We start from the raw sequence: 13,934 nt of genomic DNA on the forward strand, positions 1-13,934 counted from the left end.
CTTATGGATGCCGTATTTATGTTATGTCATCTGCTTCTGTGCTTTACTATGTGTTTGTGTAATATCTTGTGCCTTGAGCCGGGGGTCTTTCGGAAACAGCCTTTCTACTTCATCAGAGGTAGAGGTATGGACTGCGTACATCTTACCCCCCCCAGACCCCACTAAGTGGGAATACACTGGGTTTGTTGTTGTTGTTGTTGTTGTCTTTTTAGAGCTTTTCATGTTTGATTGATTTTTTGCATCTGTTAAAAAATTATTATTTTGTAGCATATAGAAAGCTATGGAAGAAGTTTTTGCAGAAGATGATTTGTACACTAAAGATGATTTGTACAGTTTATTACGCAATAATCCTGCTAAGAAGAAATGAAACATGGAAAGCAAGAAGATAATGGTGGGGTGGGGTGGGGTGGAGGGGAGAGGGGTAGGGATAATTTTAAAAAGTAAATAAATATTGATTTAAAAAAAAAAGAAAAAATTATATATCAAATTATTTACATGTGGCAACTTTTAATTGATCAAAAAACTCAAATTTGAATCCTTTCACGCACCTATGGCACGTGTATACATGCAGAGGATCAAAATTGTGTATTTGCAACGGAATAAAGAAGAATCGTTGGGTAATAGGTCGAAATTAAAGTTTAAATGTCTTTTTAAAAGAGTCGGCCAACATCAGAAAGCATTTATGTATATTCTCTAAATTTTACCGACTCTTAATTTTTAAATAAAGACAAGTTTTATAGATTAAAATGTTGGAAAACTATTATAGATTCAAATGATGAAAAACTACCTTTATCAATTTAGTATTCAAATCTTAATACAAATATTTAAATATGTATTCAACATTTTAAATCTGAAAAGACGTTTTAATATTCAAATATATATTCAAATCCAGTCAATCTCACTCTTAATACACCAATCTCACTCTTAATACACATTCTAATATTCAGATGTGTATTCTAATTCAAATATCTTAATTTTTAACAGAAACAAATGAATCCTAACTCGCAAGCGACCATTCTCAATCTCAGAGAATCAAATTGGTCTTACTCAGTCACTGAAAACATAAAGCAATTAATTTCCCCAAGGAGCAATGCAAAACGAGGCATACAAAGTCTTCAGACAATCTTTCGTTTAACCAATCATTGTAATTCGATGACTACCGCATGACTCCACAAAAAAGAAAAAACTTGCACGGCAAAAACTGCCAATTTCTTGACTTTTTGTGTAAAAAGTTGGTCATGTAAACTTTCTCAAAACAGCAGAAAGTAGAACGACGAGTAGAGAACTGTGAAATGCCACAACTGGTCTACTTTGGGAACCGCCTATAGGAATTGATCCATTCTAGGGAAATCAATTCCAGGGAAAAAACAATGTCTATGAACTACTTATTGAGTGCCTCGGTTCACGTGCTACCCCAAAAACTTTCCTTTGTATGAGTTCATGAATTGCAGGCTACAAAATCCTATCAAGGCTTAAGAGCTAGTGCCACACCAAACCTGGGAGTCTTATCCAAGGCCTTGGTGTCGAACTCACTAGAAATGGTCAACAATGACTTTGGAATCACCTCATGCTGCAACACAGCTCCCAAATTCCCATGATTGTTGAGCTTGAGTTTCACAATTGTCAGGTTATCAACAGCACAGGACCCTCCAACTGTAAATGTGTTCTCATTTGTGGAGAATCGTCTAGTGATTTCACCTGTAGCAGCAGTCCTCTTCAGTGAGTCCAGATGATGTATGTAAGATGCCTTTATGGTGTCCCCTTTGTCTCCTCTGAGGCCAAAAAAGAGCAACAAATATCATAAACTCTAGATCATTTTATCAATTGTGACTCTAATGGCACAAGTTATGGACACTAATGCTGAAACTTACAAGATTATAGCAGCACAAGAATCTGGTTTTGTCACGCTAATACCAGCAGTATACTTTGTTAGTTTACTTGTTTCAGTCTCATAACTTGCCTCTGCACCAAGAGCAAAAGTTGGAGTACCAAGTGTCATTGAAAGATCTATTGCAGGGGATTGTTTCAGAGCAACAGCTGCGGTGAAGGTTGCATGATGGTGAAAGTACTGAGTCTCTAGCTGCAAAAGAAAGCAAAAGGCATGTTTTGAGAAGGGAGAACTCTCTCATTTCCAGCAATGAGCCCAAAACAGACATCTTACCTTGCCAGAACTGTAATCGGGGAATTTCAAAAAGGCAATGGTTTTTGTTGATGGGACGATGTCAGTCAAAGTAAGAGTTGTTGAAATCTGCAGGAAGATAGAAATGTGAAGGGTATCCAGCAAAAACAAACATCATTAAGAAAACCAAGGAGCGAGCAACCCACATTTGATCCTGTATCAACTTTGACCTCAATCAAAGTGTTCTTATATTTGTACTGTGCTCCTACATCTCCAGTTGAAAGCCCTCCTTTCTTCACTGCAGTTGATGTAAGGGCCTGCACTAAGAAATTGGGATTAGAGAACATGAAATTCGGTTTCCATAGATCTGAAACTATATACATTTTTTTTGACAACGTAGAGTTACTGAAACAGTACCAAGAAGGTACTGAAGGATACAAGACATAAAACAAGACCTGACCAGACAAACTGCTATTCTTCTCTATTTAACTCCAGAAAATCCATGTACTGATCTAGATTAACTAACATATACCATTACACCAGAATTAAATGTTCTGTAGACAATTTTTAACTCTAGCATTGTAATCTCTATGTCCTTGTTCCTTTCCAGTCAGATTGTCCAGAATATGCAGAGTGGGATTGTCCTTGATATCTGTTTCAGCCTACTAGCGAACTTTCTAATAGACCCCTTATATCTTTTGACATCACACAAGAGATGCCACAAATGCTTAGGAAAAGACAAAAATAATCAATCAAACATAAGGCATCACCCTAAGGACAAAACACTAGCAAGGTTTTTGCAATTTCTGAAGAAACCAATTATCGTGGAGTTCTTCCCATCAAGATCATGTTCCAAGAAACTATGCGAAGGGGATTACAAGATCTAATACCAATGTGGGTAGGGTACATGTCATGACAACCTTTCCACTGACTGAAGCATGGTATTTAAATGAAGGTAGGGCAGATAGGAGGGCCCAATATTCCCCGAGTTTCAAACATGTGGACCAACTAATCCACAGGGTATTTCTCAGTTATTGCAGAGAGATTTTATAAATGCAAACTTCATCACTTCACAAAAAAAGATCTTATATAGATGTACATTTTCTTCCATGTATGTCTCTAATTCAAATTGGTCGAGTTTAACGAACTCTAACATAATGCCAGTTTCATTGAACAACAGAATGAAATGCTTTGAGCTTTCAAGAGAGGACAAGCAATCTTGAACACAATGCCCAGCAAAGGTATGGCATAAAAACAATGAAGAGAAGATGCAAAATATTCTGTGTCTCATCAAACAAGGACTACTAAAACATCTGAATACATCAAAGTTCAAGAGTGAATGAGTTGAGCTTTCAAGATGGGACAAACAATCTTTAACACAAATATGCCCAGCAAAGATATGGCAGAAAACAATGAAGAGAAGATGGAATATATTAGTCTCATCAAACAAGGACTACTAAAACATCTAGCAAAACACATTAAAGTTTAAGAGTTCTGTCTCCGTTTTGACTTTAGAAAATGATAAGTTTTGTCAATGCTTCTTCCATGTGAAATTTTGTGAATGAAAAGCTGAAAACTATAGCCAAACTTACAGTTCCAACAAATGAAGCACAAACAATGGTCTAACTTTTCTCTCTAACAAGTTTAATTATACAGTCAGTATTAGCTGTTTTCCTTCATCACAACAACAACAACAACAACATACCCAGTATACTCCCACCAAGTGGGGTCTGGGGACTGTTTTTCCTCATTGCACACAAAAAATGATTGATGCACCAAAAATTAGGAAAAAACATCCTTGGCATGAAGCAAAGTTTCATATTTTTTTTTTGATGAAGTAATAAGAAATTTCATTGCTGGCATCAAGAAGATGCAGACTAGTACAAAAGTTAGGAAGGTGACAGCACTTCATTAGCTCAAATACAGAAAAGACTAAACTAGTACAGGGAGTTAACAACAACAACATACCTAGAATATTCCCACCAAGTGGGGTCTGGCGGTACAGGGAGTTAACAAAGTTCAAAAAAGTTCTCAGGGGAATCTATGGGTGAAAGGTAATGCCAACTATATAGATACAAAAGACACCTAGGCTTCAGGGAGTGATTTGGAGTTAATAAACCTTCAAAATATCTATTGTTCATTACTGACCATACACACCAACAGATAATAGCAGGTATCATTTTCCAGATTGGCTTGATGGCCTTACCTCTTCAAATTGGCACCAGAGTTTAATACAACAAAAACACAGGAATACAATGATTGGGACCTGTCTTTTGAGAAGAACAACTGAAACTTAGATATGATTCAGATTCAAAGGTAATGTAACTAATTAATCTGACAATAGTCAAATTGAGAATACTCCACTTTAAAAGAATCAGCAGTATCCTCCAAACAGGAAAGTAGAATTCAATTCATTTTGACAAATCAGTTTCCAAGTTATGGACAAGATGCGGGAAGTGAGGTTGAAATGGTTTGGGCATGTGATGAGGAGGGGCACTGATGCCCCTATTCGTAGGTGTGAGAGGTTGGCCTTGGATGGTTTCAGGCGAGGTAGGGGTAGGCCAAAGAAATACTGGAGAGAAGTGACAAGACGTGACATGGAGCAGTTACAGCCTACTGAGGACATGACCCTAGATAGGAAGGTACGGAGGATGCATATTAAGATAGAGGGCTAATATGTGTGGTTGAATCGTAGTCAGTAGTTAGGAGTACCTTGGGGTAGCTAGTAGTCATAGGGCTTTGTACATAGGTTGGAGCTTCTAGTTCGGTGGATTGGGGGGAGATGTGTCCCTTTGGTTTGTTAGTATATAATATTTCTTTGTGGGTGTTGTATCTCTGCTATTATATCTTGTTTCTTGTTCTATGACGATTTTGTTTACTGTCATTGTGTCCTGAGCCGGGAGTCTATCGGAAACAACCTCTCTATTTCTTTGGAGGTAGTGGTGTGGACTGCGTACATTCTACCCTCCCCAGACCCAACTATGTGGGAATATACTGGGTTTGTTGTTGTTGTTGTTGCAGTTTCCTGGTTATGGATATAGATAAGCTATTATTACACTATTACTAAACGACATTTCCTAATAACACGTTTCCTTTATTGAGTTTAACCGCTGAATACAACACATGCTGTGTACTAAACCAATTGTGATACGGCTGAATAAAAAACATTGCATTTGGCAATATCATTACCAAAACAGGAAAAATAACACAAATAAACAAACAACAAATATGCTCGATATAAACCAAAGTTGTTGATGTCAATTAATGTACCATATAACATCTAGAACTGTTTCCTCATCAAGCTCAGAAGAATCCACACACAAATTAGACAAAGAAAAGGTCATTTACAGTCGGAAAATAGACATCCGCTTCACAAAATTGAAAAACTGGAGCCAAAAAAGACTTTGAATCTCAAAATCTAGACATATAGTAAGGGATAACTCCCACCATTTGTAGTAGTTCGTTTGACTAATTAACGCCCCTAAACAAACGCAGGATGAAAATTATCTCGGGATTATTGTCCCTCGTTACAAACGACCACTTAGAGTATATGAGAACATAGTATTTGTTTGGTTGATTGACGATATAAATTTGTGATAAATTTATACTGTAAACCAAACATAGTATAAATCTAATTCAAACTTCATACTAACATATCCCATCTTATCCCATTCAACTTGCGATTATTTTATCCCACCAATTATGATTTATCCCTATCATTTTAGAACAAATGGTTCCCGGAACTAATTAATAACCCTTACCAAATGTTGGATAAAATAATCCTGCATTTATACCAAAATTATTATCACTTATCTCTCGTTCCAAACGACCCTTAAAGGATATGAGAACTAAGTCAGATGCTAGAGCAGAATTATGCAAAAAAAAAAATGAAGAACAAAATAGAGGTAACATAGAAGGAAGTAATAATTACCACTCCAGTGTCACTATAGGTAGAGATAGACAATTTCTGATCCGAGATATAGTCCTTCGTCAGCAGATCTATCAACAATTCAAACAACAGCAACATAAAATTTATCTTTCATTATTCAAAAAACAATCCTACCTCATCAACACCTAAAAGAAAAAAGGCAGTCTAATGCCCTAAAGCTCATGTTATGCGCGGGGTTACGGAAAGTGCTAAAGGGGTGTATTGTAAGCAGCTAAATGAGTTGGGGAAAATTACCTTTCGCTTTTTTGCCGATATCAGAGAAGAGTCCAGGTCCCATGCTCTTCTTCTCTCAGAACAAAGTGAAAACTCAATTCAATTCAATTCAATTCGATCTAATTGGTGTAGTGTTGTGGAAAGAAAGAGAAGGAGAGAGGAAAGAAATTGAAGGCTTAATTTATTGGATTTTCGTGGTGGACAAGACAAAAGGGATTAAGAACGTCGACCCGTTATACTCGCGAATGAGCGAACGTCAACTACTCATCCTCCGTGTCATTTTCTTTCCATTTGTTTTTTCTATTTTATTATTTTTAAAATAATTGAATTGTTGAAATATAACATACATTTTAAAAGAAAAAAATAAAGATATAAATCAATCTGTGGGCGATGTAATTTTATTAAATTAAAATTCATACGAAATTTGAATTATATTAAATTCAAAATATATTAGTCTCAAATAAATATTATGGACTAATATAATTGGATTAATTATTTAAGTCCAAATATGTATGAATTTAATTAAAATCCAATTTTTTTTGGGTTAGTTCATTTATTTGGGTTACAAATGATGAGTCCATCTTACTAAGCCTAAGATATTGTCATATTCTAAAGACCCAAATAAGCACCACGTGTCAAATGACGTGGCATGCTAAGTCAAGGGAAAGATCCAATAAGACCATGCCACATGTCAAAATGATGCAGCAGGCTCGTGAAATCAAAGACCATAAAAGGTGACACATCACTCAAATCTGATTGGTCAAAGGAAGTCCATCTTCATCATGACTCTCCCTTTTCCACAACTATACGTAGGAGTATCATAATTCAGAAAAAGGGTCCCACCCCCATACCTCTAACAAGTAACAAGAGAAAACTCGTGGATCAAACGCCGCAATTTCTCTAAAAGCTCAAACATCCAAATCAATTTAATCAAGATTCAAGATCAAGACCACAATATTCAAGAATAAACTCAAACGCCCTTGAATTCAAGTACAAGTCAAGATCGTCCATCAAATCAAGTTCAAATTCAAGATCAAAATTTAATTAGACCTTGAATTTATATTTGAAAAGGCGAATCAAAGGACTCATAGAGATTGTAACACTCGCATTGAAATCAATAAATTGATTGTTGCAATATTTTCTTGTCTCGAATTATTTATTTTTTGGCCTCGAGAATTTTATTGTCCAACAAATTCTGGCATGCCCAGTGGGACCAAATCTGCCTTTCATCTCTTCTCTCTGTAGACACGTGATTGTGATTTTGACCCTCCCGAATTTAATATATATATATTTTTTGATATTAAATATTTATATTTGATCCGATATTATTTTAACTCTTATTTCATTGTTAATAAGTTTTAGTTGAAAATAAATAAATAAAGTTACATTTTAAGATATTTTTATTTTTTATAAAATGAAATTTTTTCAAAAAATATTTTTCTTTTAATTTAGATTTTTATAAATAAGCCAGTGATTTTATTTTAAGTTAGTTATATTTTTTATTTTTTAAGTATTAAAATTAATTGGTTAATATTTTTTTTATTATTATTAGTATTATTTATTTTTATATAATTTATTTATTTATTAAAAAATGAGATCATTATCCTATATAAAAAAAAAAAAGAAAAAAAATTTAAAATTTAAATCCTAAACTACCTAAACTACTCTCCCCAAAATCCTTCTATTTAAAGACTCCCAACCCCAGAAAACCTACGTACATTTCACTAGCAGACACAGGGAGAAACACACACAAAAAAAAAACGTACATTCCTAAATTAGATAAAAAAAAATCAGAGAGAAGTTGAGTAAAAAAAAAAGAGAAAGTGAGTGAAACATTCAAAATCATCAGGAGAAAAATATCAAACAGAGAAAATAAGGAAAAATATCAAACAGAGAAAATAAGGAAAAGAAGATGATTTGAGTTCACGGTCTTGTTCGAGTTTCCGGTGAAGACATATGTTTCTATTTTTACATTCATTTAATTCATCATACAGGTTCCTATTTGATCTTGTATTATTTATTTTATAAGTTTTATTGTGAATCAAATCATAAATGAAGTTGTTTAAATAATTTCATGGATATTTCGTTATGTGTTATTGATTTGTTATGTAAGTATATTCATTACTATGTGTTGTGTGTTTGGGTTAGTACTTATATATTAATATTTCAATTCAGAATTTAACATGTTTTTTTATCAGTCCATGTTCTCGGATTTTCGATTGAGTGCTAATATAACAATATTCACGATACATAGAATGAGAATTGGAAGAAGTCAAGAACTAAATAGTGTTTTAATAAAAGTATATGTCTTTGATACAGTAGTTGTGTTTAATTATGCATAGGATTCTATTTTATATTACTTACAGTGACATTATAGTTGTTATATAAAAGAAAATGTTAGTATTTGTTCCTAAAGGTAGTTATCAGTAATGGAAAATTTAAATTCTCATTATTTATTTTTTCTTTTGTGAGTTGTTACCTTTATATTGAAGGTTAATTTTTTAGATGGACAATATTAGGTACATTTATGCTATATTTAATTAAATGAAAAAAATGAAACTTGGTTTATAAAGTGGTGTTAAGATAAATCTTCTTCTTTTGTCGGTCATATGTAACGTATTTTTGTTTTGGATTTGTCATTCACTGTCGAAATTTGTTTATTGTTGAATCTTGTTAGTTCAATTTAGTTGAAATATGAATTGTTTATTTGAATATTTAACGAGAGAAATGGTGTTTAAATGACGTGAGACAAAACTACAAGTGAGTAATTATCCTACGATAGAGAGAAATTTTAAAACAATCATATGTTAGACTTAAGTTCATCTTGTTTGGTTTTGAAGAAGATTAATAATTAATTTGTTATGAATATCCTTTAACGTTAGGCAAAATTTAGGTACGTTAAATGATCGTTTCAATTAAGAATGAGGCGTACGCATCTTTCCGAGATATTTAAAATTTAAGGATGTAAAAAATACACCTTGACAAATATTTTTCTAAAATTAACTTGATAGATACTTTTTAACTTTCACTGATTTATTTAATATAAAATATATAGACAATTTTGCTATAATAAAAATGAGCGAATCTAGACCTACAAACATAATTATCAAAATAGGTTTAGTCAAGATAAGTCAATAAAGCGGCCGTGCTAGAATCATGGGACTCGAGGGGTGCCTCACACCTTCCCCTCGGTCAACAGAATTCTTTACCCAGTCTTCTGTTTTCGCAGACCAATAAAGAGTCATTTCTTTTTTATTAGGGATTCAAAAAGGTGACTTGGAACACCAAAACTCAATTCCAAGTGGCGACTCTGTAAAATAAAATAATCCCTATTCAAAACCATCACTTTAATTGGAAAAATCATTCAACCTCGATCCCTTCGGGAGAAAAAGGGGTGTGACACTCTCATAAATCATAAATCATGTGTAAATCTGTAGCCACATCAAATCTGCAGCCGCATCAAAATGGAAGCTACATCGGTACTCGTCATCAAGTACACTTCGATAAGCCTTGAAGCAGGGGGCATTTGTAGACATCTAAAATTTGTGGGACTCTACAAAAAGAATTCAAATTCTGTTAGAGTTCTTAGAGTCTAATTTACCCTAAACCCTGAATTATGCCTATATAAAGAGGCAAATATTTTCTTAAATATCTCAAAAATTTGGGATATTCATAGATCAAAATCCCCTTTCTTGATAATCAAATACATAAGAAGATCCATATTCCTATATTCGAGAAATACGCCCTCGAATTATGGAGATCCATATTCCTATGTTCGAGAAATACGCTACGGCCCTCGAATTATGGAAAAAATCATGAGAGATTAAATGGAGGAACAGAATTGTATCCATATTCGTTATTAATAAAATGTTCTTGTTTCTTCATGTTTTATTTTTGATTGTAATTTATTATCTTGAATAATGAACAATTCACTTATTTTGAACACTAAAAAATAGTCTAACAATTTAATATTTTGGAACGGATGGAGTATTTCTTTTGTGTTTTTCTGATAATAATGGACACTAATGAAGGCGTGAGTCATTTTTGTCAAAAAAATAAATTTGGTACTGATTCATCTAGGAGCCAAAATGGTTAAAAATTTAAATTATACGTATGATCCGACCAATGTTTGATCATTTTGAAAGTGGTTAAACATAGATCAACCTGTATGTTCAAGACAAAAAAAAGATATAAATTTCTTAAAAATATATACGGGTATAGGAATTTCTAAAAAATACACTTATTAATCATAAATTTGAGGCAGTCCGATGCGCAGACGTTCATGCAGGTTCTAAAAAAGGATCGCACTCCCAAGGAGTGTGGATGTTGATAGCATATGCATTAATGATAGATTTTACGGTTCGATTTTGTGATTTATAGTTACATGAAAATAACTTTACTATTATTCCAAGATCCTCCTTTAAAAGCAAATGTTAAAATAAAAACTATATTAGAGGAACTAAAAGAATTATGTTATCAAAACTTATAATACACAACTTTGTGGTTCTTAAAATGTTATACGATATCCTTAACAGTTCTTAAAATGTTGCACGATATCCTTAACAGTCTATTCTTTATACATATGCTTAAACAAAGTACATGAATTTTGCATAATTGGTTCTAAAGGAAAGATGTAACAAGAGCTACACTACGTAATCAGCTAATCATGATAGTAGACGTAATCAAAGAGATCAAGTAAAGAGTTTCAAAGCTGCTCTTGAACTAGGTGAAGTTGCTCTGTATGCCGAACATCAGACGTTCAAAACAGAATAGCTCTTGCCATTATGCAAACATCTCACTTTTATTCTTATTTTCCAATTCAACTGGAATCCACATAAGGCCATGTTATGTGAGAAAAGCAACCAAGATCATCAAAACATTGTTCCTGTTGTTACTATTTGTCTGATCTGGGGAATTGGGTTGCTTATCCTTCTGAATGGGATGCCTAGACAACCTACATCTCAAGATGAGACCTGTAACAACTAGAGCAGCGACAGTAAAGATTATTAAGATCTTAGTTGCTTTTCCCACATAACATACATGGATTCTGTAAGCTTCGTTTGCTGACTGAAAATAAGGGCAAATCTGAGACATTTGGGTAACGACGACCCTTTCTCAAACAATTTCACATAGTTCATAGGCAAATTTGGACTTGACCGAATAAATATATTCAATATTCTTTTAGCCTTTTCATACGCTGGAAAACTAAAACTAAATTTCAACAGCTCCTAATATGAGCAGATTCTACACCACCAGCTAATACTAAATGGCTCATTGGCACCATTGGATCTTGACAGAAAACTACTCATCTGGTCTATGACTGTCCATTTGCAGCATGATAATTGATCTGCACATTTTTCTTTCCTTTATGTACAATATGAATCCAGTATCTGCAATCTTTAAGAGGTGATGTTAAAATGATCGTCTTGGCAGAGACAAGGAGTCAGATATCTTATGTGTTGTCACTCCGAATAAATACATCCATATATATATATATACACACACACACGTATGTTTGGTTAATTTAAACCAAAATCCAGCACTGCTGTTAAAAATCTATTAAGTTCTCCCGTTATTAGATGCCCGTTTATCTGTTGCTGTCATGTCTCAGGGTTGCTATAACTTTTTTCGAAACCGTTTTTAAGATGAGAAAGCAACCTACTCTTCTTCAAAGGAATTCCTCACATCGTCACATAAATAACATTTCCAAACAGGTTCAACCAATGCCCTTGCAATTTGTAACTCCTGCCTTGCAGCCTCATCATTACATGATTCTTCTTCTAACTCCAGTTGAGAGTAGATCTGCTGGAGGGATTGCAACATGGATGCAAGTTCCTTCCACTCTCTTTCGTCATGTCCGACTAACTTAACACACACAAAATGCAGGAGCCCAAACACAAGATCAAAATTCTTTCTTTTCAGTCCAACTAGCAAATTATTCAATATAGTCTGTCCAACTGCATCCAGCACATTATAGTTAGCTCTCAACAGATGAACCATTAAGTTCACAAGTTTCCTGAATGTTTTGAAGCTCCCTGTCTTAGAAATTTTATCAGGCTCCTCATCAGAAATTGTATCTTGTTCAGCCAGCTCAGTCCTCGCTAATGTGGATACCCACAATGGAAGATCATCTTTTGGATTAAAGGAACTAGATCTGCCTCCAGGAATCTGCTTCATCAGGTTTACAGATCCTAATGCCAGAATTAAATCAGGAACCCATGGTTTGACAGCAGGAAAAAGACGAACTGCATATCCATACCCCAAGTGCTCTTCAATGGAAACATAGAGGTTTAACAATTCATTGGCAATGTCAAAAGCTCCCCATACAGGTTGTGTCACCTCAGAGGAACTCTTTAGCACTACATTCATCAACTTGGCTACATATGTGAAGGAACTCTTCAGACACATATATATTTCTTTCAACATGTCTTCTGTAAATTGCAGCTCCTCATCATAACTTCTCCTCAAACTTGAGATGATAAATCTTATGTTTTCCAGGGTAAAGGATAGGCATTCCTCCTGTCTTTTATGGACAAGATCCATCGTGTGAGCATCAGCAATGAACTTCAGCACTGCGGTTAGCACCTTGACCACATTTAATATCCTCTGTTGTTTAGTAAAATCAGATCCTGGGCATGTTGTAAACATAGATAAATTCAGTTCAGGCACTGGCAAAAAAGAGGAGAAAGAACTAAACTGACAAAAGGGTTGCTAGTTAAGACATAAATCATATGTTGTACAGCAATCCTGCAAACAGGGTGGGTTCAACCTAAAAAGTTCAAGCAGGGTCACATTCTGATCTAATGGAGCCGCTAAGAGTTTTAACGTCCCGAAAGGCCAAAACCTTACCAGTTTCCAAAAGAAAAAAAAAATCCCGAAAGCCAATGTTAAGAGTTCAAAATGTCGGTCCACCAAGAACATCATAGTGGAAAGAAGAACACTCTGAACATTTTGCACAATCGGAACTTTCTTACCATAGAGCAAACAAGACAACTCAAACTTCTTATCACAAACTGAGCCTAGTCTATTCTCCAATAAGTTCACTAGATATCTCGGATAATCAAGGTCCAATAGCAGCATTGACAACTAACAAGCACCATTATTGAATAGAATTAAAAAAGGAATTTCAAAACCAATGATTTATTCATCACATTCTAAGCCCGACATGAAAAGAAAATTTTAAAGTGCATCTCAAAAGGGAAACCAAAGGGAAAGGAAAAGCTAACCATTACTGGTGAGGTCAGATATTTCACTAAATGGTGCTCCAAATAGCTTATTTGTACAGCCAAGAAGATGGTGGATTGTCATTTCCAATGCAGTTTCCTGGAAGATAAAATGAAGCATATAACCAAATAATTGCTTCGAGTAAAGAATTGGGAAAATTAAATCACCAGTTTGTAAGTCATTTCTGTGTGTGAAGTACATAGTTTCTCATGAACAGAAGATATGGAACAAGAAAGATAAAACTTCCTATGTTGTGTAATGAACTAATCAACCAACAAGAAAATTTAACCCAAAGCAGAAAGCTTTCACCAAGAAGAGAACTTCAAAACAGTGATGCCACAAAATAATCTCCATAAACATGAACTGCATTCCATAAATGAAGTTGAGCAACTAGTTCAATTCTTTAAAGCAATAATGCTATTATAACAA

The 13,934-nt window shown here is 34.3% G+C and overlaps 2 protein-coding genes across 2 annotated transcripts in view; both read right to left on the bottom strand.

Annotated features, from left to right (window-relative positions):
- Positions 1-1,055: 1,055 nt before the first annotated feature.
- Positions 1,056-6,585, bottom strand: LOC107868010 (mitochondrial outer membrane protein porin 2). The gene is made up of 6 exons (XM_016714547.2): positions 6,303-6,585; positions 6,051-6,118; positions 2,326-2,436; positions 2,162-2,248; positions 1,872-2,080; positions 1,056-1,772 (listed from the first exon to the last, which is right to left on the bottom strand). Exons 1-6 carry the CDS (start codon positions 6,343-6,345, stop codon positions 1,466-1,468), a joined length of 825 nt encoding a protein of 274 aa, XP_016570033.1. The 5' UTR covers positions 6,346-6,585; the 3' UTR covers positions 1,056-1,465.
- A 5,085-nt stretch (positions 6,586-11,670) lies between these two features.
- LOC107868009 overlaps positions 11,671-13,934 on the bottom strand; it is a 9,495-nt gene continuing 7,231 nt past the window's right edge. The window contains exons 4-5 of the mRNA XM_016714545.2: positions 13,508-13,604; positions 11,671-12,910 (exon numbers count right to left, since the gene is read on the bottom strand). Coding sequence (XP_016570031.1) covers positions 11,940-12,910; positions 13,508-13,604 — 1,068 coding nt within the window. The 3' untranslated portion in view covers positions 11,671-11,939. The remainder of the gene's footprint in view (positions 12,911-13,507; positions 13,605-13,934) is intronic.

Source organism: Capsicum annuum, chromosome 4, assembly GCF_002878395.1.
Source record: "Capsicum annuum cultivar UCD-10X-F1 chromosome 4, UCD10Xv1.1, whole genome shotgun sequence".
Lineage (NCBI taxonomy): Eukaryota > Viridiplantae > Streptophyta > Magnoliopsida > Solanales > Solanaceae > Capsicum > Capsicum annuum.

Excerpts from the sequence above, each read along its gene's own strand:
- LOC107868010 (XM_016714547.2), bottom strand. The coding sequence starts at position 6,345 with ATGGGACCTGGACTCTTCTCTGATATCGGCAAAAAAGCGAAAG. Across the intron at positions 2,437-6,050 it reads CCTATAGTGACACTGGAGTG|GCCCTTACATCAACTGCAGT; the intron begins GTAATTATTACT and ends TTCTTAGTGCAG. Across the intron at positions 1,773-1,871 it reads TCTTGTGCTGCTATAATCTT|AGGAGACAAAGGGGACACCA; the intron begins GTAAGTTTCAGC and ends TTTTGGCCTCAG.